The sequence below is a fragment of the Cygnus atratus genome, chromosome 4, assembly GCF_013377495.2.
Source record: "Cygnus atratus isolate AKBS03 ecotype Queensland, Australia chromosome 4, CAtr_DNAZoo_HiC_assembly, whole genome shotgun sequence".
NCBI lineage: Eukaryota > Metazoa > Chordata > Aves > Anseriformes > Anatidae > Cygnus > Cygnus atratus.
In genome coordinates, this window is record NC_066365.1 from 3,830,938 (window position 1) to 3,854,180 (window position 23,243).

General features: G+C 40.9%; 1 protein-coding gene across 1 annotated transcript in view; it reads right to left on the reverse strand.

The window, feature by feature from the left end:
* The window catches only part of ENPEP (glutamyl aminopeptidase), a 33,489-nt gene extending 14,448 nt beyond the window's left edge, over positions 1-19,041 (reverse strand). Inside the window, exons 1-7 of the mRNA XM_035560333.1 lie at positions 18,410-19,041; positions 13,270-13,411; positions 10,641-10,772; positions 6,697-6,817; positions 4,456-4,610; positions 3,711-3,824; positions 1,921-2,055 (exon numbers count right to left, since the gene is read on the reverse strand). Coding sequence (XP_035416226.1) covers positions 1,921-2,055; positions 3,711-3,824; positions 4,456-4,610; positions 6,697-6,817; positions 10,641-10,772; positions 13,270-13,411; positions 18,410-19,041 — 1,431 coding nt within the window. The remainder of the gene's footprint in view (positions 1-1,920; positions 2,056-3,710; positions 3,825-4,455; positions 4,611-6,696; positions 6,818-10,640; positions 10,773-13,269; positions 13,412-18,409) is intronic.
* Between the last annotated feature and the right edge of the window lie 4,202 nt (positions 19,042-23,243).

Genomic DNA, 23,243 nt, shown 5'->3' on the forward strand with positions numbered 1-23,243 from the left:
CTAGTATGTTCATAATGCTATTGTGATCGTGCAGCAGTCAGAAGTTCACTTACAGAATACACTGCAAGGGCTCCACAGATCCTTAGGCATTTCATTCGGGTTTTAGGAGTGTATAAGCCCTGTAATTGCTCTGGTAAAACTAACAGAGAGCATTCCAAATTATACTTTGTTTGTTTATTGATGAATATTATCATGAGAAGATTGTTTTTATAAGAAAAATGCTAAAGAGAAGCCAAAATAGAACCAAAAAGAAACAAGTTAATTTTGTCACGCATTTATATATAAATACCAACAGTAATTTGAGCTAAATCTATGTGAAGACTTTCTCATTCAAGCCAAATTATATCCCACGCCAAATTATATCCCAAGCAGTCTATTCCCAAACAATGCATGAGTCCTCAAGTGTTTTGCTAAAAAAAAAAAAAAGTAAAAAATCATGTAGCAATTATCTAGGCACAAAGAGATGAGTTAATGCTAGGTTTTTTTTTTTCTTGTTTTCAGACCATGCAAAAGTGTGCCACTTGCTTAGCTCACCACTAAAATACGTTTTTGTCCAGAACATTTGATTTAGCTCTGTATGTTTCTTGACTTTTGTTAGCTTGATTTAAGAACATCAGTGTTACACAATGCAGGTTTTCACATGGTTTATGATTTGACTGTGAGGCATTTATGATGCAATAAATACTGATTGTATTGTTGGACAGAGGATTTAACAATTGAAAACAGAAAACTGATGGAAATGGATGGATCAAGTCTAGCTAATAAAAGTAATACTTATGGCTATGGATTTTAGCTGAAGCACAGCTAAAGCTAAAGTCAATGAAATGCATACTTCTTGTTTAGCTGATAATGGGAACTTAGAGGAAAGGAACAAACAGGATTTAATAATGGTGGATTTTGCATGTTCTGTGGAAAGTTGCTGTAATATCAGATAGGAACCACTGTCAGCCATACAAGAAGCTGCTAACACAAACACGGTGTATCAGGGTCATATGCAACATGGTATGGGAGATAGCTCATTGAGGAGAGAGTGAACAGAGCCCCAGGACTGGTGTAAGGACCAAGAAGTTGGATGGCACAGGCGTCCGGGAGTCTCACTGGGCAGGCAGACCTGGGGGATTCTCCCAGTTGGTTCCAGTTGGCTCTAGAGAGACCCCTTAGAGGCACAGGTCCCCCCCACCACTGACAGGGACAGCCTCAGGATGATCATAATACATGTCAGACCTAACAGGGGTGCCCTCTACCACCTCTTGGGCTACAGACTTAGTCCAAGTCAGATGTGAGCTCCACAACTGGCAGCGAAACGTGAAGCTAACATCTCCCAGTTTAGGGGCAATGCTACTAGAGGCTGGTGTTGCCCATCTTTGCTAACGCTTCTAGGGGGCCTGAGATCCTGTGCGCAATGTGAGACAAAAAATTGCTTTCCTATTCTCACTGCTTGATTTCCTGCCTGGCTTGCTAAAAATAGAAGTTACGGTGCCCCAAAGGTGCAATGGAGAAGTGAGAGAGAGGACACCTGGCCATCTGCCCTTGCATCAGGTTATGTGGCTTGACAGAATTGGGAGGCATCAGCACATGAGGTGATGGGAGAGGAGTGTGCTTAGTATCTGGCTTAGGATAATTTTAAACCCAACAACTCTCGTAGCAGACACTGCTGACACTGCCATTTCCCTGCTCCTCCGTGTGCAGGTTTGCCTGGAACATGGTGGCCAACCAGGGCTCTGGCTGCATCGCTCCTCTAACCGTCACTTTTGGCTGAATTATCACAGACAACAGCAGGGAATGTCCTAGAAACAAGCTGTGTGCAGACACAGCCCACACTGGTTTAGGAACTACGATTACGAGCTCCCCTGACTTCTGCCTCCCCTCCCAAGCCTCCACATTCTGTGTAGCCCAAGTCACCGCAGGGGGGCGTCCTACCTTGCTGTAGGAAATCACATCAAACACAGAGGTGATTTCAGCTGGAGATGACACGTTGACCACAATTGGGTGGGAAGAAAGCAAAGCGTCATCCTTCATTACAGGAAGCACGTCATCAATTAAAACCTGGTCAAGCTGAGAAGAAGAAGATGTTAGAATAAAAACAAAGGCAGGACTGTACACCTAACTTCACAAAATCAGTAGCTTGAGCTGCAGCTTCTCTAGAAGGAGGCGATTGGAAATGGAATGAAATTTCACCTCCTTTGAAGACTTGCAAATTCATGCTTTACCTCTGAGAGAGGAGGGATACATTTTTTCCTTAACTACGATAAATCACCTTTTGTAAGTCCTATTTTCCCATGCGTATCATACCACACACACACAAAACAAAACAAAAAAAAAACACTCAGTAGGCACAAAAGGAGGCTGTATTACCAATTTCAGCAGTGTGACAATATCTCAAAGCATTATGGGCTCCTCTTGCAAAAATGGAGTGGGGGAAAGTAAGGAGGGAAGAAGGGAAGAAGGAAGCAGGCTTCTCCATCCTACAGGTGATCATCATTTTTTTTTAAATATGAAGTAACCTTTGGTCAAAATCCCCTTACTTCTTAATCAGTGTTGGTGAAAAAAAAAAGACAATTTCTATTTAGTTTTCCTCTTCTAATGCTCGATAGGATGAAAATACTGAAATGGTGCAAGGTCTTAAATGAACATGGTATCTGCATTTAACAGCTTTTAAATTCTAGGCTCAGTAATGAAATTTTTGCTTACATAGGCAGCACAACAGATCTCCTACTTCAAGTGCAAAAGAAGTGATCCAGGAATGATTTCATCCTAAGTCTCACATAACGCAATGAGAAGAGCGATTTGTGGGAGGCAGGGGAAGCGCAGGGTAGGCACTGCCTGCTCCAGATGTCTCTCGGCTTGTCAGTGGGCTCAGCCTGTGCAACACCTACCCTGCTTCCTTCCAGGGGCATATGTCATGTATTTTTTAGTAGCCAGAAAGTCATTATTCCTGGACAGCTTGGGGAAATATGAATGCTAAGTGCCATCACATCTGTTTGGGAAGGGAGGAAGGAGAGAGCAAGAAACCTCCCTTTACTCACACGCTGTTATCATTCCTCAGAGCATAATGCGTATTGAAGGCTGCCCTCTTTGCAACTCCCCAAAGCGAATGGAGTTGTTCTTGCTGCATAGTACCACAGGACAGCCCCTGTAACTACCTATTTTTGCATTGTGCAGATTACACATACTCTTTAGCTGGAGTAATGGAAATGACACTTAAAATGCTGGCAGCAGATAGAGGGGGAGCTGATTTTCTCCTTGACGAACAGCTCAACCTGTGGGACAGGCTGGGGTTCCCAACCCATACCAGGTTGAGTAATGATCCTAAGGCAGGCCCTGTGAAGAGAGACAAGTCCAGCTAACTAATTAGGGGGATTCTCCATCTTCTAGGGCTGGACTTTGAACAACCTTTTAAAAACTGCTAACACTGCCCAGAGTCCACCTACGTATTATTTGCAATAACAATAACCAAACACTTCACACACTTGTTAAAAAAGATGACTCTTCCCTTCAGACAAAAACTTTTCAAAGTTTACTTTGATTAGTTTCAAACCACAACATAGGGAGGTGGAAAAGCTTAAACCAACATTTTCTTTAGATTGCATTGCACTACATTTTAAAAATATAAATATATTTTAAGTCCTCATCATTCCTGTCTAATTTTTACACCCTTTCAAAATGCTCCCCCCAGCCCCACCAACCCTCCACAGGACAGAAGTAATTACCATTTCCCAATCTGGTTCTGCAGCATTGACTCCCAGGAACTCAAAGTAACTGGCAAATCCTTCATTTAACCACAGGTCATCCCACCAGTCCATGGTCACAATATTTCCAAACCACTGTAATTTATCAACATTGAAAGATGTAGTGTTAGCCAAATGGTAAATGTATATCTCTGTATCTCACATCTCCACGTAGTACATTCGTTTGTTTACATTTCTTCCTGTTACCAGATGAAAATTATCCTAATGCTGGGGTTTAAATAGGAGCTCAGGCCTTGCCTGATGTTAAAACATCACTTTTATTATCAAATTACATATTACTGGGGAAATTGCTAATGATTCATGTGCCACTGAAAATATTTTTAGTTTCTTCCTCTTGATTTGCTGATTTGTGCTTGTACAGATATGTTTTCAGACAGCCTCCACAGTGTATAGCTGTCCTTATTTGCTTGCCCAAAAGAGACATCTGCACATGCAAATGAGTTCCTTTAAGACATTTTTGACAGATTTTCATAAGCTGGCTCACCGTCTGGATCCAAGCACCTAATTTCCTGAGAAAAATTCAAAGGCAGTAGTTCTGGTACTTTAGAGCTCTATCAGGGAACAGTTTTAACATGGTATTTTGCAATCAAAGTGTGAGCACACGCAGAAGATCCTGAGTCGTGATTAATAAGAGTATTTTCCTGATTAAATAATTGCTACTACACATTTAAAGAACTTTAAAAATGAGTCGTGTCCTAAAACGTACCTGGTGAACGAGCTCGTGAGCTATCACGGCTGCTACTCGCTGTTTGTTGGAACTGGCAGACTCGTTGGGATCATAAAGTAGGTTTGTTTCTCTGTATGTGATCAGCCCCCAGTTCTCCATAGCACCTGTCCCAAAATCTGGAATAGCTATTTTATCTACATTGAAAGAAAGAGAACGTGGTTACCACTGTATCCCTTAAGCCACTTAAATCACCATCTTTTCTGCTTATTCACGGCTGGTTTTGCTTGCCATATGTGGTTCAGGCTTACTGCTGTGGACTGCAGCCTATAACATGTGTTTAAGAAGCAGGGGACTGGCCTACAGCTGCTGATAGCAAGTGCCCAAGCTCTGCTGGGATTAGTAGAGCTACAACCAGTTGCAGTATCTGAGGATCTGTCCTGAGAGACGATGCTGTGCCACCTCCTGGGAGCATGCATATCACACAGAACTTAATTTTGGCTCCCAAAATTAATAGTATTGTCTGGGGATGTGCTCTAGGCAGTAAACCACCTGAAACTATCTGTAGCATAATGAGGCATGTCATTGTTTGTCACACTGTCGCATTAAAAATATTTATTGACATGTTAACCGAAGTAAATCCCCCATGCAGTGAACAACATCTGCTTCTATTCCCAGCAATTTGTGGGGGTCACTCCTTCATGGTCAGTAATCAATACAGGTTTAAACGAGAACTGTGGACTAAATTGGACTGGCATTTTCTTCTGCAAATAATGACCACAGCCTTTCTGTGTGAGTTAGTGAAAAAGTACAGATGGATTTAAAACTGAATAGAACAAACAACCCTTACCCCACCCTAACGGAAGACAGGAATTAATCATTTTAATTTAAACAACTCAATTATAGAATCTAAGGTGGTAGTCTGGCCAGGGCTCCACTGGGAGTCAAAATGAGGATCACAATGGGAATGGCAATGCCAGAAGCCATAACTCAATGTGAAACATATCTAAATATTTTGCAGAAATACATTTGATTCATCAGATTTGATCTAGGTGACTTCTAATACTGAGGGAACAACATAGTAAGTCAGGAATTGTGATCCAACAAATAGATATTCTCAGAAAAACAATATACAAGCTACAAGAGCATCTGCTGACCTGGGGTTGCCAGTCCACCCTGCAGTGCAGACAGACCCCTGATGTGGCAAAATCATCAGGCATTTATGGAAATGAAAGCTTGGGTATGAAGCACAGTTAGGATATAGTCCCAATTATTAATTGGAACCGGTGTGCAAAAGGACAACATCTAGTTTCCCTAAAACTCAGGTATTGTTGACATGCAAATAGATATTTCCAGTAAACTCAACTGATGTTTTGAAAGGAGGTAGAAATCTGTTGCTGAAGTAATACAGGTTAGACTGTTAGATATATTTGTTTGTAGGTTTTTTTGTTGTTGTTGTTGTTTTTCTTGATCCTTATAAGTTTATCAACATGACTGCATTACCTCTTGAGGTCATAGGAGGGGGCATTTCCAACACATTTTCACAACTCTGATTACATTCCCTACTTTACCAGTTCAAGCTGCACAAATCAGATCCAGAGACCAGACAGCCCAAATTAAAGGATGCCCAAATGCACTACTTTTCTTTTATATATATATATATGTATATATTTATATATATAGCTTATATATATATGTAGCTTATTTTGTAACCATGGGCAAAATTTAATCCTATACCCAAGCTCTGTGTCTTTATTCAGCCCAGCAGTAGTAACTACAAATTATACACTGGACCACATTCATCTTTCTAAGAAATGGTCACACACCCACTTTGCAATAAGCTTAGTAAATAGTATGACATACTCTCTGGCAATTTGCATCTTCACTTATCTCATTGCTGACTTTTGTCCAGAAGTTCCCATGGAAGTGGTACTTGTTTTTCTCAAACTTCATCTGGCTCTATTTTAGCTCATAATGTTCGTTTGCTGATGTCACCAATGATTCCCCTGATTTTCCACAAAACTCTCTAAAATATCCATGCCAAGAGCAGTTCTTCAGTTCATTTTTGAGAACTGCTAATGGAACTGTTGCTGAGACCAATGCTTCCGTCATGACACTTAAGAACATCCCAAACTACATTGGTGCAATTTTAAAGCACCCTGATATAATATCAGCAGGTAACAACCAAACACTTTCATACTCTGTTTACCATCAAAATACAGGAACTTGTAGGAGAAACATAACCACGACAGTAAATTAACAAAATGAAAAACTAATAATCACCTAGTTTTGGAAGAGAATAGCTCAAATTAAAGTACTCTTCAAAGAAGTCGAATACAATTTTTGTTACATTTGCTGCATATTCTGCCGTGTGTAATTGCAGTGGCTGGGCATAAACTCTCAGCTGTAAAATAGAGAGAGACAATTAGAGCAGTCTTCAGTCAAGAGAAACTAGGAGGTGGCAAGCATTGAAAAGTCATTTAACATACATACCTATAACACTGCAGATTTTCTCTAAGAGATTGGCCTAAGCAATGACTTCTGTTCCCTGACCTATTTATTCAAAAAAGTTTTTCAAACATCATGCATAGAAGAAACCAAGTCAACATAATATGTGCATGCTTCCTACACCATGCCTGAACTTCAAAACTGGCAAGACCCATGCCCAGAAGCTCACAGTGGCCATCTCCCAACACCAAAGCTTGGAGCAAGGCCTGAGTGCCTACCAGCCACTCTTCTCCCAAGGTCTGGTTTTCTTGAGAAGGAAACCTGCACAAGCACAAGTGAAAGGAATCCGCTTGTTCTGAGCAGCTCATTGCTTTAGACTGATCTCAACAGATCAATTTCAGGAGGCACGTTTGGCATCCCTGTGCATGATGGCTGACCATTTCTGTGCTCTTCTTGCGTATCTGAGCTTGCATTTTTGATGAAGGCAAAAAACATTGTCTTAAGTGCTGACCCTTCCACCCCAAAGGTTTGGTGTATTAGCTATTACTGCTCAAGCCCAGGAGGACTAGAGTCTGTATGGCACTCATAATCATGATGAAGAGGCCTACAGCTTGAGAAAGCCTTTTCAGATGTTATCTCCACATTGGGAAGACCAAGCTTTCCTTCAGAACTCATGGAGCTTTTTTGGGGGGGTCTTTTCCTCAATCTCTTTGTCCCAAAATTTCCAGGTCTCTTGCCCCAGACCTGAACTGTAGTGCTGGACTTGCAGGAGCTGTAGGCTGTCCCCTTCCTTGTCCCCCAATATCTCCAGCGTGGAAAGTGAGAGATCTTCATGTGGAGTGAAATTGCTGGCTTTGGGATAACCGATCCATCTTTTTGCGTTGTTGGCGCCTCGTTGTTGGCGTGGCTTGTTTACTCCTCAGTCCCGTCTCATGGCCAGGCATTTAGGGTCCAAACTTAGCAAAGGAGCTGGCCTACTCTAGGAGCCTCTTTTGAGCCTGACAACACATTTATTTCAATACCATGAAATTACACTTCCTCCAACAAGAGAGGAGGATGGGAGAGTGGTCAGAAATAAAGATGAAATGAAAAAAGCAAAACCAAGAAAAGCTTATGAAATTCAATTGGGAATCCATCCAAGCCAGGGGATTTCCCTCAGGGTCAGTTTGCAATTACAATCTGTAATTTCCACTTCAGTAAGCTCTTCACCCAATTTAGCAATCTTTGGTCCCCTAGCTGATCCATATTAATGGATTCCAAAACCTTTAGCGTGCACTAGAACTGACTTTGGGTTTCATTTGTGTAATCTCCTCTGATTTTCCAAAGCAGACGTTTGGTACCTGACAGGTAATCAGCTCAGGAATGTTGTTTCCAGCTGTGGGCACATTTTCCACCATTGATTCCATCAAGGTCTTTGTCAGGGCAATGATTTTCAGAGCTAAAGGCAGAGTTTTTAAATAATGGATCGTATCACGTGAGTTGCATGCTGTTGCTGTTGTTTATGCAAGCAATATATGGATTACACGGATAATTTCTGTTAGGTGTATGATTTATTACTAACCATTTATATAGCAAACTATAGAATGTTTTTCTCAACAATCAGCAACTCAATATCTCATGGCTTGGCAACGCTTCAAAGTTTTTTGCATGGAAGTGTTTAGTTAGGAGAAGGACTTTCTTACTATCTGATTAAAAACTCTAAAGATGAGCTGCTTTTACTGGTAAAAAGATCATTTTTAGTGATGATGTTTATGTGGCTCCCTTAATTTAAAACATAAGGTCTGGTTGATGGTTGGACTTGATGATCTTGAGGGTCTTTTCCAACCTAAATGATTCTATGATTCTAGAGCTGCACAAATTCAGTTTTTTTAAATAACTAAACTCTAGAGAATATCTATTGAGGCCAAAGAACCAAAGTCTTGTTCTTGACAATGAGTGGAGCAGCCAAGCCAAACAGCATCTTGTTAACAAAAATGCGTGGCTGAGTGGCCTAAAACATTTTCCTGTTTTGCAGATTACTCAGCCAAACAGCAGGGATCTCAGAATGTTGCATCACTATGTCAAGCCAGGCTCCATTTCCTTGGCTAAGTGCAATTTAGCCTCAGTTGTTTGTCAAGAAGTAAGACAAGCGTACAGCACGATGCTAGCAACGGCGTTGAGGAGGGAGGCCTCGGCACAGCGCTCTGTCAGGAAGTCTTTGCTAAGAGCAGGATCAGCACTTCGGAACTTTATACAAGGCAGCTTTTCACACTGACAGACAGCCTGAATGTGCCGTGCTTTTTCAGGTAGGGAAAGGAAGGGGAAGCAGCAAGGGCACACAGTTGTGGCATCACCCTCTCTCTCAGATGAAAGGCAATGTAAACCAATAAATAATCAAGAGTGGGTTGAGCATCCCAGACTAGTTGTAGGCTAAATGAGGAGCTTAGGCTGAGGAACAAATTCTCTTCAGGCTTTCGGCTATTCAGTAGAATATCTTACCTGCTTATACCTGTTCAGCTGCACCGTCAGGAGATTTTAATTGAATCCAAGCCAGAACTGGATTGGAACAGTTGTGTCTGTTGCATCTAAACCAAGGAGCTACTGTGATTTTATGGATTCATATTCAAACATAATCCATCAGAGCACCTGCCAAATACCCAGGCCCTGTCACTTCTGTATGGTTTAGTAAAGTATTTGTACGGTGGCAAATTACCTTTAGCCACTGTTGCAAAATAAAGAATATTATAACCAACATGCAATTGTACATAGCATTGTAGTCTGTCCTGGTTTCAGTTAGGACAGAGTTAATTTTCCTCCTAGTAGCTGGCAGGGTGCTATGTTTTGGATTAGAATGAGAAGAGCGCTGATAACATGCTGATGTTTCAATTGTTGTAGAGCAGTGCTTACACCAAGCCAAGGACTTTTCAGCCTCTCTCTGTCCTGCTAGCGAGCAGGCTAGGGATGCAGCAGGAGCTGGGAGGGGACAGACCCAGGACAGCTGACCCAAACTGGCCAAAGGGGTATTCCATACCATCTGACGTCATGCTGAACAATATATAGGGGTGGCTAGCCGGGGTGGAGGCGGGGGCCAGCTGCTCGGGGATAGGCTGGGCATCGGTCAACGGGTGGTGAGCAATTGCATTGTGCATCACTTATTTCATACACATTATTACTATTAATACTATTACTATTATTATTATTGTTGTTATTCTTTTCCCTGTCTTAATAAACTGTCTTTATCTCAACTCACAGACTTCACTTTCCCGTTTCTCTCCCCCATCCCGGAGAGGGAGGGGGGAGGGTGAGCGGACGGCTGTGTGGTGTTTGACTGCCAGCCGGGCTAAACCACAACATAGTCCTATGTCTCCATGACTGTAAATAGGAAAGACATCGTATGTAATAGAGATTCATGCTTTTTAACCCCCCAAAAAATGTAAAGTATTTGTATCCAGGGCCTGTGAATCTCTTGTACCCTTGGATTTGGACATTCCCTCAGGCTCTGGGCTTTAAGTCAAAGATGAGGTTAGAGCAACAGTGCTCCTTCCTCACCCACGTGCCTGTATGGGTGATGCCAGCTGGGATCTCACTGAGATGGGAGACAGGGAAAAACTGCAGAATACTCTATGTACACAAGGTCAGAGGGACCACTGTGAACACCTAATCTGATCTGCTGCCTAAAATACATTATGGGAAAGGGAAAACTCTTGTTTGTATTATAAAAAGAGCTGATTCATTAAAAAAAAATGCAAATCACTGTACATCTGTCATCTGAACCATGTTCATGCTGCAACAGGACTTACGGGTATTCCTCTAGCAGATTGTCTCTCTACAAACTTGAACTGGTGCACTGCAAAGCATACCAAGTAAGTGCTCATAGGAACTGACTTCTCAAAAGTTGTCCGATTCCAACCATCTTCCACCTGTACAGTTTGCTGTAGAAATGGAAAAATAATTAATTTGATTTTGAAATTACAAACACATGCAAAATTGGGTATAATGTTCTTATGAAGGCTAAAACTACCCAGGAATGATAAATCACCTCTCCAGACTCACCCCTTCTGGCATCCCACTGCAAATGGCATGAGAACAGACAAAATACACAAAATGAAACTTTGTTTTTCTGCACTAAATAAGTTTACCTGGTTCTACTTTTGCATCAAGGATTTGAAGCCATTCACATGCATGGGAATTTTGCCAATAGTTTTCCAGTGTACTTTAATACATTTTGTTCTTGAAATAGTTGTATAAAATAACATCACTCTGGACAGATCAAAGAAGAGACTGGATTCTGTCCTCTCAAATATGTGCATCACGCAGGAGTCAGGGGGTGCAGCGATGTTAGTTAGGGTAAAGACCAAATTAATAAATCTATCCTGAACTTGCTCAGACACAAATTAGCACTGCTAATTGGTGGGCTGTTTAAACGTACATAAGACTTAGTGATCATAGTTTTTATTTTGTTAAATCAATCTAAAACCATTCCTGGTTTTCTCAAGTGAACTGTATGACCAAATCTACAACCTTTTCTACGAAATTTATACTCTGAAAATTTGTTTCTGCTATGCATTACCTGCCACCTGTCTAATAAATTTTTGTGCTTCTATCTGGATGACTAAAATAGGAGAAAAGCACGCCGTATATAAAAGACACTAACTTTCTTCTAGAGATACAATACTTCATGAGATTCATTTGTTATAAATACAATGTAAATAAAGCATACATGTTACTGGTAATATGATTTCATGAGCTAAAAAATCCTTTTCACAGATATATTCACAATCTACTTTTTCGTTATTTGACTCTAATTTGGTATCTTTTGGTCTTTCAACAAAGTCAGAATCTCAGTGAAAAAAAAAAAAAAGGCTTTAAAAAAATTCACTCCAGTGAAAAATGCAAATGAAATGTACAAGATCCTGGTTTTGCTGAACTGATTTTGCCACATGGACTCTAAAACTTCCCACCACCAAAACTACTACAGAATGTGTAACACACAACGTGCGTTACATTTACAAACTACTTTAACTTCCATCCATTGAAATGATTCCCCAAAGATACTTCACTACTACTAAGAACAGAGCAACCAACCTTGTGACCACACCAGATGAAAAAGGGTTCTGCTGTCATCTGTTAGTCAAACCCAGGATAATCTGTATCCCTCCCTGTACTTGGGTTTTAGCAAATTAATTAACAAGCAGTAGCTAGCTCTTCGAATCTTACTTTTTATGTCCATTTTAGAGACAAAAAACACACCTAGAAATGTAAAGCAAATCTCAAACCCCACTAAATCTTGATAACAGCTAGTTTTACCCCTCCCCCACCATCCATACCCTTACTTGTCTGAGATCTATGTGTAAAGGTACCACAAACAGTCTTGTTTCATGTGTTGTTCATCAAAGTACCTGCTGCTCTTCTAGGTATCATAAACATATTTTTTTAATAACAATAGATCAGAGCTTTAAATTTGCAAAGGGTCTGGGAGGCAGCTGTATCACAGCAATAATAGTTCTGTCAGCCACATTGCTGATGCATAGTTAAAGTTCGGGGACTCTTTAAATAAACCAGTACACAGCAAAGCAGATCTTTGTTTGTTTTCTGGGTGGGGAGTGATCAGGAAGATGCAAATGTCAACAGTCTGGAGGCTGGAAGCTTTTTTTTTTTTTTTTTAAACTTGGCACTTTATCTCCCACTTCAGAACGTAGTCATTAGAAATTAAACATTGGATGACACATTCAGTTAAACTATTCATTAGAAACTCTCGGCTGAAAGCCATTCAATCTTCTTCCAGAGTGCCCAGAGGTAGATAATTGGGATGAAATTCAATGGCACCAAACTTGGAATTTGACCTAGCAGGTCCAGAAGTAGATTATTTAGAAAATTAAAGCCATAGTGGACTAAAAAGTGTCCACACTCATGATCTGACAGATGGGATTTTAGATTCTGTGTTATTATACGTGATAGTCTTAGACTATTTCTTGCTAGCAGGATGCTTTGCTGTTAGGTTGTGATCAGCAGGCTCTTGCACTGGAACATAATGCAGTTTTAGTGATTATTATGAGACTCCTGATCCGGGAAGCAGCTGTCTTTCAGAGCATTTCTTCTCAGAGTCCACCTGGTTTGACTGAAGAGCCTGCTGTTACATATTTATGGTTAGTAGGGGATGCTCATACAGCATATCTGAAGAGAGGGTCAGCTAGCTGAAGACAGAAGACACATTTCATTTCTGATTTGGATTTGGCTCTGCATTGCTATCTTGTGTACTGACTGGTCACTGGGAGTCCTAACCAAACAACCAGTCAGATTTCATGGAATATTTATTAACCATTAGCTTTACAGTGTCTGGGTGGTAGAGACTGAAAATGCACAAGGACCTTGTGTCCAGTGGCTTTACAGAACCATCCCTCTTAGGCAGTAGAGTTGGGAAATACATACCTGTACTGGCATGTTGGCAAGTGCTTCATACGTGTTTTGATGGATGATAGATACATTGTAAGTTGCCTTTTTGTTGGGTTCATCAAAGCAAGGAAATGATTTCCGTGCATCTGTTGGCTCGTGGTCAGTAGCTGCAATGCTCCTTAAATAAACAACAGATTGGCAGGTTGTTCCAAACCTTCACCGCATACCTTTCAAATCTTATCTGCACTTTCTAAGCATAAGTATTTAGCAACTTTACAAACTAAAATCAAGTACAAATATTTTGTGTACTCGTCCATTCATAAAAGTAGGTGACATCAGAAATGCAGAAGATATCATATAGGCATGTGGAGCAGATGTACCTCAAACTCTGTCGTCAACTTCCTCTAGGGTTCAGAGCAAAACTAAAGACAATTACTTATCAAGAAATATTTTAGGAGCCAGGTAATAAGATACAAATGACCCATCCTGGATAGTAGACTTATGCTTGCCTTCCTTATGAGTATTCCCATTGATTTCTGTGCCTAAAATAAACTGCTGTTGGTATCATCTGTAAAAGGAAATATAGGTTCTGATATAGAGCTATTTACTTAAGTAATTCCATGTGTTGTTTACCATCTAGAGTTCATCTTGGGATTGGAGTTTTAAGCATCTCCAAGAGGACACCTTGGAATTCTCTGAGTGCCCCTGAAAACTCACCCTACCTATGTATTTCTTTCTCTGCAGTGACCACATACACTTTTCTGCTGGTGCTGTTACACTCCTCTGACTCCAATAAAGAAAGTGTTTGAGAAAACATGGGAAGTCCAGGTAAACATCCTAGCACAAAACTGATGCTATGTTAGCTCTCTCAAGGGGGGTTAGCAAGCCATCTCACTTAAACAAGAACAACCAGAAGAACTAGAGAATAAGGGATCACAGAAGAAATTAAGATTAAGGTTGTGAAAGTTCCTATTGTGTGCTTGCTTCTCATAGTGACATCGGGCTCCCCCATTAATGAACCATTCAGTGGCAGAACATATTCTTCAGTGATTAAAGGTGAAAGAGATCACAGATGCTTCTTCAATTAATCTGGAATGTTGAGCATTTTTGACAGCACTTCTACAGCTGCTCCAACTATATTAAGGTAGTTTTTCTTTCCAAAACGTAATTAAAAGTGTACATCGTAAATTACAGATCTGCAGCAATCCTACAAGCTCACTTGACAACCAATTTTTCAGTGTTTCTGTTGCCCTTGGCTTTTCTTTGTGATGGTTAAACACTAAACTGGTCATTAGGAACTTGTAGCAGCAAGGTTCATTTACAAGCCTGATGAGGTAATATGTCTGGGTTCTCACCATTCATGTTCATTGGAATAGTAACTCTGTACTTCATGAGCAGAAAGCATAACGAACCCTCACCTTAACATAACTTCAGGCTCAATAGAGTTTCATTTGCTCGGTAAATTGTTTGATGTAACTCTCTACTTTTGGTTGGATATGAAAGCTATTTCACAATGAAGTTAACTTCAAGTCCCCAGGGCAATGCTTCACATATATTGCTTAAAAATTTGGCTATATATTTTGACACATTTATATCTTGTTTCTAAAGATGGATAACACTATGATAGCTCTTCTGATTTATAAGGTGATTATCTATCCTCATCTATTTGTGGAGGCAGACAGACAGCAGCAGTGCAAAACCACAGCGCTACCTCTCCAATAGGGTAGATGATCAGTACTCCAGGCTATGGCATGCAAGTGGCACTAGAAACATGAGAAGTTGTAACTTCCTCCCAAACTGTATAATGTAGTTTTTAGATAAGATTTTCTTCACTCTTTGATGGATTCCACCCTTCTACTTGCTGTTGATGTCCAGACCTTTAAATATGAACTTGAGGTGACAGCTGTAAATATCCTAGTAATAGGGAGTGAAGACCTGGCTGAGACTGCATCCAGCTGTTGTTTCCAAAATAAAACAGGTCTGCATTTAGAACTATGAATAATTTCCATTTTTTTCCCACCCCAAACACAGGGTTTTACTGCAAAAAGAGCTCCCCTTGAGCTGAGTAATGCTTTTTTTGTACCTAGTGTTTCCTTAAATTCATATCCATTGCTTCTTCTGAGAAATTTTGCTCTTGAGATGCAAGAGTGCTATTTCCTTGTAACAACAACATCTTGCCTTTATCTAATCAATAAAATCCTAAATGAAACTCTTCTTATCTGTTAGAGCTGTGCCCAACTGAGTATCTTTTACAAGCCTTTTGTTCTCCTATGGAGGACTGAGAGAATTCCTATAAAAGGGAAACCACACATTGTCACAAATAGTAATTCAAAGTCAAAATCAGGTGTCTTGACATGTTTGTTTTATCTGTAATATCAAGGTGAAAATAAAGGAAGGTATTAGCACATTCCTTTTCAGGAACCAGTGAGTTAAAAGAATCAATAATACCAGGCGGAGACTCTTATTGTGCTCCCTTCCTCAATATTTGAAAATAACACGGTTGTGATATATTTTTACTCACTGCATCATGTAAAGTAGGGGAGGACTGTTATTCCCCTTTCATCAATGAAGAAATGAAATGCACAGAGACAGTGGAATAGACTTACAAAAGGACTCCAGTGCTTACCGTTGGATTCAGGCATTCTCAGGAGGATCTAGACAGGTCTGTTTAAAATCTGCATTCTCAAAATTTCTACTTTCCTGCTCCCTACCTGCGTGCTCACATCAATTTAAATAGTTGTGTTCCCAAGGTATCTCAAGATCCATTTCTGGGCAAGTCCAAAAGTACTTTAAAAAAAATGGGGATTGTGCAATCCATCCGAACAGGATTCACAAATGAGGTGTTCTCCCTAAGCCTCCCAAGGTTCCTGGACTTGCAGGCATGTTCCGTCCATGTCTCCATGTTTTCCACAAAATGTAGTGGGAGATTCAGATCTAAGCAACAGCAGAACCTGGACTTCTGCCCGCTTTGTAAACAAAAGTCATTATAGCTATGCTTTGGCAAACCTTTGCCCTCACAGATAGACAGCTGGGGAGCAGCTCAGTCTGGAAACTGAATTTTCAGTGCCCTTTATTTTCTCAAAAGGTCCCACTGCTTCTAATACTGCCCAGAAAGGATGGGGGAGTTGGTTAATTACAAATTGGCTCTCATTTTCACCTCAGCCCTCTTCTGTCTAGCATCTGCTGCTATTAGTAGACTTTCTTGACTTTCGCTATTACCTGATCCAATTTGTATTTACTTCCAACATAACAAAGGAATGAACTATTTGGGTTGAAATATTGCAAGGGTGATAATCTGCCTCAGGCAAAGGTAAAGCAAAAAGCTAATTTCAGTCAGCATTGTTTTTGAGTAGAAAGCCAGGGGAAAAATGCACTTTTAATAAGTAAGAAAACCTTTCCCTCACCACCTTTCCTTAACCCCTTCTACCACCTACCCTCATGCCAAGTAGCAGCATCTTGAAGTTTGGCTAGTAGTTGCTTACATTTCAGAGCTTTACTTGTCACTATCACATACATCACCTCTTGCACCTCAATGGACTATCTACACAAACTTAACCCTATCAGAAATCACCATTCACTCATACTTATTAGAGCCCTTCTCAAGCCTAAGAAACAAATTCACACACTCAAGTTCCCTTCGGTACTGAGCATTTGCAGACTGCTACCTAGGATCAGCCTTGCAATACAGTAGCTCCTACCATCCAAACCAAGGAGTAGGAACTCTCTTGAATTGTGCTCACTTCATACTTTCTTCAGCTTATGAAGTTCTCCTTTCTTCCTGCCCACAGATGCTTGATTCTTGTCTTTCTACACTGTCTGGATCTGAGGGATAAACACTCACCTCTCCTGCTCTGTGACTCAGGAGACCTGTGCTCTAGTTCTGCTGTTCTGGTGTTGGGACAGACCAGGGGCAATTCATTCAATATTTAGGTTTCCTTCACCATTAAAATTTCCAATAAAATGGAAATAACACACCCAATTTATAAAGATGCAAAAAGGTTACACTTTAGAACTCCCATGGGGTCGTCAGATGCTCAAAGTATGAAACCAAAACGCCTTCTAAGTCAGAGCAATACTGAGTGGTACAGAGGAACAAGAGGGAAGGAGCTGGCAGGAGTTCAAGTTATTCCCTCCATGGCTTCTTCACAGACCCAGACCCGATAACCATGTTTACACATAAAAATGAGTGCTTGCTTTTTCCTCTGCTTCCTGAATTTTCTGCTCCTGGTGCCTGTCACTGCTACTACTCCTGGCATTGCCTGCCAGCGGTTGAATGAAGCTGATACAACTCTCACTCATGACACTGTTGTCCCAGGAGGGCAAAAAAATGCCATGAAAACAGACCAATGTTTGGCTTTGTGTTCCTGAAACAAGACCCTAGAAGAGTCTAGCCAAGTTTATCTTCTAGTTTTAAAGGCTGGCCTAAGTCACTTCAGAAATGTAAATATTGTAAAATGGATAGTATTTTGCCCTTTCCGTGCATTAAGTGAGAAGTTTTGCCCCTGAGCACTGAGAAATGGCTTTTTCAGGTTTTCCCCTTGAAGTGGTGCAAAACTGGGAAGTGAAATGGGTTAAACGAACCACAAGAAGCTTATATCAATAACTATTGATATGTTAAAAAAGAAGAGCTGGAGCAGAGAAACTTCAAGTCAAAGATAACCTTCATAGTTCGGATCTCCCTAACCCATAATTTAAAGCAGCTGCAGAAGGGACAGAGTTTGGATATTCCTCAGGCTTGCAACATCAAGGAGGCACAATGTCAGGAAAAGTATCACAAGAGCATTTCACACCAAAACTATTACTCTGGGGAGCGACTGGCGCCTTGTGAGAGCTGTGTGTTATTTATTGGACTATGGAGCCAAAAAACAGGCCTCAGTCCCTCTACCTCTCTGAGGGAGCCTTTTGTAAAGCTCAAGGGTAACCTGGGACCAGTAGAGTTTGGAAAAGCTTTTCAAATTTTCAAAATAATAACAAAAGCCCCCAGCTCTCCAGCGCACTCTTGTCAACAGCCAAAATACAACATCTTCCTTAGGGGAATGACAAAATTAAAGAACAGCCCAGAAATGTCAGCAAGTTGGTGAGAGACAAGACTGAGAAGCTGACACAGGAACAGAGCAGGTCTGAGCAAGTAGGAATAGAGAAGAACATTTAATAAATAAAAGAAAATTTCCTTTACTTAGTCTCTCCGTTCTCAATGTAGGTGGTCCTATAAAAGCCAACCAGGGAACCATTCAGCCAGCCTTGAAACTTCAGGGTGAGTATATAAGGGTCATTCTCATCAGTGACAGGGAGCTCCGCTTCTGCCTTCATCACTATGTACTCTTGTGGTGCGTACTCAAAGCAGTCAGTCAGAGCAATCTGCTGTCCTGAGGACTTCTTGAGCGTGGGCCTTTCTGTAATCTTGGTCTCTCGCAGATGGAGCCACAGGTGGGTGGTAGACTTTTCCAAAGCAATATAAATACTGACTGTCCCGGTGTAAATGTCTGCCTCCATCTCAGGCTTCACTTCCAGGTCATAGTGGAAAGGCTTCACGTAAGTGGGTAGTCTGAAATGTCTCCACTCGCCAGTCTCATCATTTTTAGGAGGACAGGAACCTGCATCCACTGTGGGAGAAGAGGTTGTTGGTTGATCTGGCTGATTTGGCTTATCTGTTTCCTCTGAAGACTGCTGCGATTTAGGTCTGGTCAGTCCCACACCAAGCCCCACAGCAAGACCTACAATGACCACAACGCCACAGATAATAGCCACATGCTTTGTCTTCATGCAGTACTTCTTAGGCTTCTTATCCTCGAGATCCATGTCCTCCATCTCAGCTCCCGGGTCTGTTCTCAGAGCAAAACATTAACCGTATAAAGCTTATTAGTCAATTCAGCACTTGCTTTCGGTAAACTCAGCAGACTTGGTTTGTACGTTAATTGTGTAGCTATAGCTGTTCTCTCTCTGTCTCCCCCACCTCGCTTTCCACGAGGCACTCAATTAATTAAAGATAACATGCATTTAGAGGAAACATGAATGATCAAAAGGAGTGCAGCTGGGCAGGGAGACCGAGGGAACCGACACAGAAGAACATTGTTCCCACTGCACTCCCCTTATAAGCAGCACAACCCCACCCCCAGCCCCTCCTGCTCTGGCCTGAGTTAAATATAAAACAGTGCTATGTTAATCAGCAGTTAGGAGATGATCAGATGCCAAAGCTCTGTCAGCAGCTTTCAGAAGGAGTTTGCAGATAGAGGTGTAACTGCTCCAAAACCTCAACCTTTGCCACTGCCTCTTCCTTTTTTTACTGTGCTGTGTCTTGTTTAGGATTTTTGAGGTTGCAGGGTTTTTTTTCCCTCTTACTAGCAAGGATTTTCTTGAACTTCCACCCTATAGTTTGTGAAATGACGTCTCTAAACTCTCAAAAATCCAGCAAAATCACATACATCTTTCAAGGCCTTTTCAACTGTTTCCCCTCTTTTCTAGGTTCATTTACCTCTGCTGTGTAATTCGAGGCAGTTGCAGGCAGAAGAATGTACAGCAGAATGATAAATCTTCATTGCTGACTTTAAACTTTAAAATACATCTAATTCTTTTTGTCTCATAGGGCCAATTTTCCAGGAGACTGCTCATGACTGTGCATGCACAGGCAGCCTGGGATATGGCTGCCTTGTTGGTTAGTGCGATTGCAGAGCTGCCTGTGAACCCTCGCTGTGAGGGACACTTCTAAATATGCAGTTGGATGATTTATGTACTAAAAATCTAACTCAGCATTTACTGCATGTCATCACAATGTGGCGCTTCATTGAAACAAATTAATTGAACAGAGCCCAGTTCTGCCTGGAAAACCTTATTATAAGTAATGCCTTGCTAAGCTTGCAAGCAAGGTGTTGCTAATGTAACACCAAGCTGAGTCTTGACCTTGTTTGACATTGAACTAAAGGAAAACAAAGTAGAATAGAAACCTCAGTCTTCAGCTCTCTTAACCCTTTTTCTCCACTTACAGAGCCCATTTCAGTAGGTTTTAAATCAGGCACATCAGTTTGGCTTCATGCCTCCTGTTTTAGTTTATAATGAAATAGATTAACGTTGCTCTTCACATCAGTTAAGATTCTCTGACTACTGAGCCTCTTTTTTTTTTTTTTTCCTTTAGGATAGATAAAGTTTTACCTGGACAGGGAGATTCAAGACTTAGAATTAGTGAACACATGCTCCCAGTGAGACACACTGTCTCACGGAAGGAGCCTTTCCAGAATAGATTTCATCCAGTCTATTTAGTCTTTTTAGAAATGAATCTGCTCCCAAGACTTTGTAAGTCTCCCTTTGAAATATCACCAGCCACCACCAGGAACTTCAGCCACCCAATCCACATCAGCACTCTTATAGCACACTACTATTTATATTACTTCTTCTTTTAAGGGCAAAGTTTTCCATCAGGAATTGAGAAAAGAAAAAGTCTTTTTTTTTTTTTTTTTCCAGAGCATCAAGTTAACTCTTACTCAGATACTTTCAAAAGTGAAAAAAAAAAAAAAAAAAAAAAAGAAAGAAAAAGAAAAAAAAAAATTCAAGCAGAAAGCTAAAAATCTGTTTCATATTATGTCTGGTTTTATTGTTTCCCATTTCCCTCTCGTGATCAAAACTAGATATGACATGGGAAACCAGTGCCCTTTAATGGATTGGGTAAGAATTTAACTTCCAGCAACAGAGCCAGCATTGAAGATCATGGTCTTAACATTTAAAACCATTTCTGCTTTTCTTTTGTTCTGATTGAAGACGACATGAAAACAGAGTGAGAATAGATTTTAAATAAGACATCTTAAGCCAAAGCAGGCCATAAGTGATAAGATAGTAAATGTGTCTTGATTTCAAGCATGCTTTTTACATCAATACGATTTTCCTCCTCCATAGCCAAGAGGTTTTCTGCTAAATGTTAAGTCTATAGGTTGCAGAACAGGTTATTTATTCTAATTATGAAGAGACTTACAGATTTCTTCCCTGCTAACAATTACCATCCTCAGGGAAGAGCTAGAAAACATATCTGGATGAGCTGGTCCTAAGTAACAAAAATATATGTGTCTCTTATCCAAAGCCTTAAAAACAACAGTAGCAGTAAAATCCATTACAAACTAATGAGGAGTGACACATGTATTAGCTCAACAAATAGCAGAGATTATTAGTGTCTTTTTGCCAGTCAAAAGCAGTAGTGCAGTTATACATGAGTTATCAGCATTGATATTTTTTTAATAAACACTGAGGTTGAAGCCTAGCTACAGCCAAAAATAGGTATCTATATTTCTGATAGAGGTAGTTAAGAGCAGGCTTATTCCTCCCATATCAGAAATATGCTGATTTCCTAGCTGATACCAATGGGGCAGGGAAAGAGAAGGAAGCAGCAAGCAGCTGTGCTAAGATGCTGCCTAGCTGCCAAGGCAGCTGGGGAGCAATAACCCCATATACTTATCCAGGGATGGAACAGAGCTGGAGCTATCAATTCCACAGAAGAAATAAATGAGTGCAGAGCACGCCAGGGCTGTGCGAGTGCACTTGCTGCATGGTTGTCCCTATGTAGAAAGGGGCAGGGAACAAGACCTGCCTCCCCAGAGAGGAGGTTGTGCAGACCAGTACCATGATCCCTCATCACAAAGCTACGGATATTTTGTCTCTGCTCTTTCCACTAGTCTAAGATGATGAATATGGAAAGAAAGCTCACCCCAAGGTACTTCTGCATATACCACAAGCACAACTACTTTGAAGCTGGCAAGTGCTGGCCAAGCTTGGAGGGCTTTAAATTGTTTAGTTTCATTCTAGAAAACTAGAAAAGGATTACAACAATCTCGTCAGTCACCTGGACAATGCTAATAGCTGCTATCTCTCATTTGGTGTTGAAGCAATTGTTGTTAATTGAAGCAATTGCACCTTAAGTTAGGATTTAGTTCTCAGTCTGAACTGGAGTTACCACACCAGTTCAGCCCTGCCCCTTTGGATACCTATAAAAGAGGTGGGTATAAATTCACCCTGCTCGGTCTTGACATTGCTGGTGGGGACATGCATGTGACCGTAGGAACAATATCCAAAGATCTTTTCAGACAAATACCAAGAATGTAAATGCATCCTAATTTTTATCCCCCAAATGGTCAGCCTTTAATTTCCAAGATCACTTCCAATTTTAAGTTCAGAAAATGGAATAAGATTTCCGCAAGTGACAGCCAAGAGCAGCACTAGCACAGGCCTGCTTCAGGCTTTTAGCAAGAAGTGACACAGTCCCAGGAAATCCTTAATTGAAGCTGACAATGCGCAAAGAGCTGCTCTGGAAAGTGTCAGAGACATGGAAATAAACAAAGTATATTAAAAAATAATAATAAAAATCAAACTCCATGGCAAATCACAACAAAAAAAACTCCCCCGAGCCAAGTCCATCCTTGGAATAACATGAAGTACTTACTGGGCCCATGCCAAGGATGTCTAGGCTCCCTGTGCCCAGGGACATTAAGGCAACATGAGGGCAACAGATTCAAAGGACTTCTAATTTCCTGCCTGTTCCTCAGCTGCCCCTGCTATGAAATTATGAGATGCTGTAATAAATGGAGCCCCTCTGCCCCTCCATCAGGAGCTATTTGGCTCTCTTTCCATTAAACTGACACTCCTCATTAAAACTGTGGCTTCAGAAAAAAAAAAAAAAGGCATGAAGCAATCTGCTGTAGTGACTGCTTTCTGGCAGAGCTGCTCTTGTAAACTTCTCTCCTGTGGCTCCCTACCCCCAGAAAAATGTTCAGGACGTGGATTTGAGAGATGTGAAACTGATTGTGGTGTTCCACCAGGTCACAGATGAATTGTACAAGAAATAATTCCCCCGTGCTGTATTTTCTTATGTCTGTAGTGACTGATTATGTCTTCATCTTCAGCTTTGAATACCCTGTAGCTTTCATGAATTCCCTAGAAGGTTCTCAAGTCTGCCTTATGCTGGTCCTTGTTCCACTCACAGTCTGTTCTATGACAGTTTTTATCTATAAACCAGCTCAGCCTGGATTTGCGCT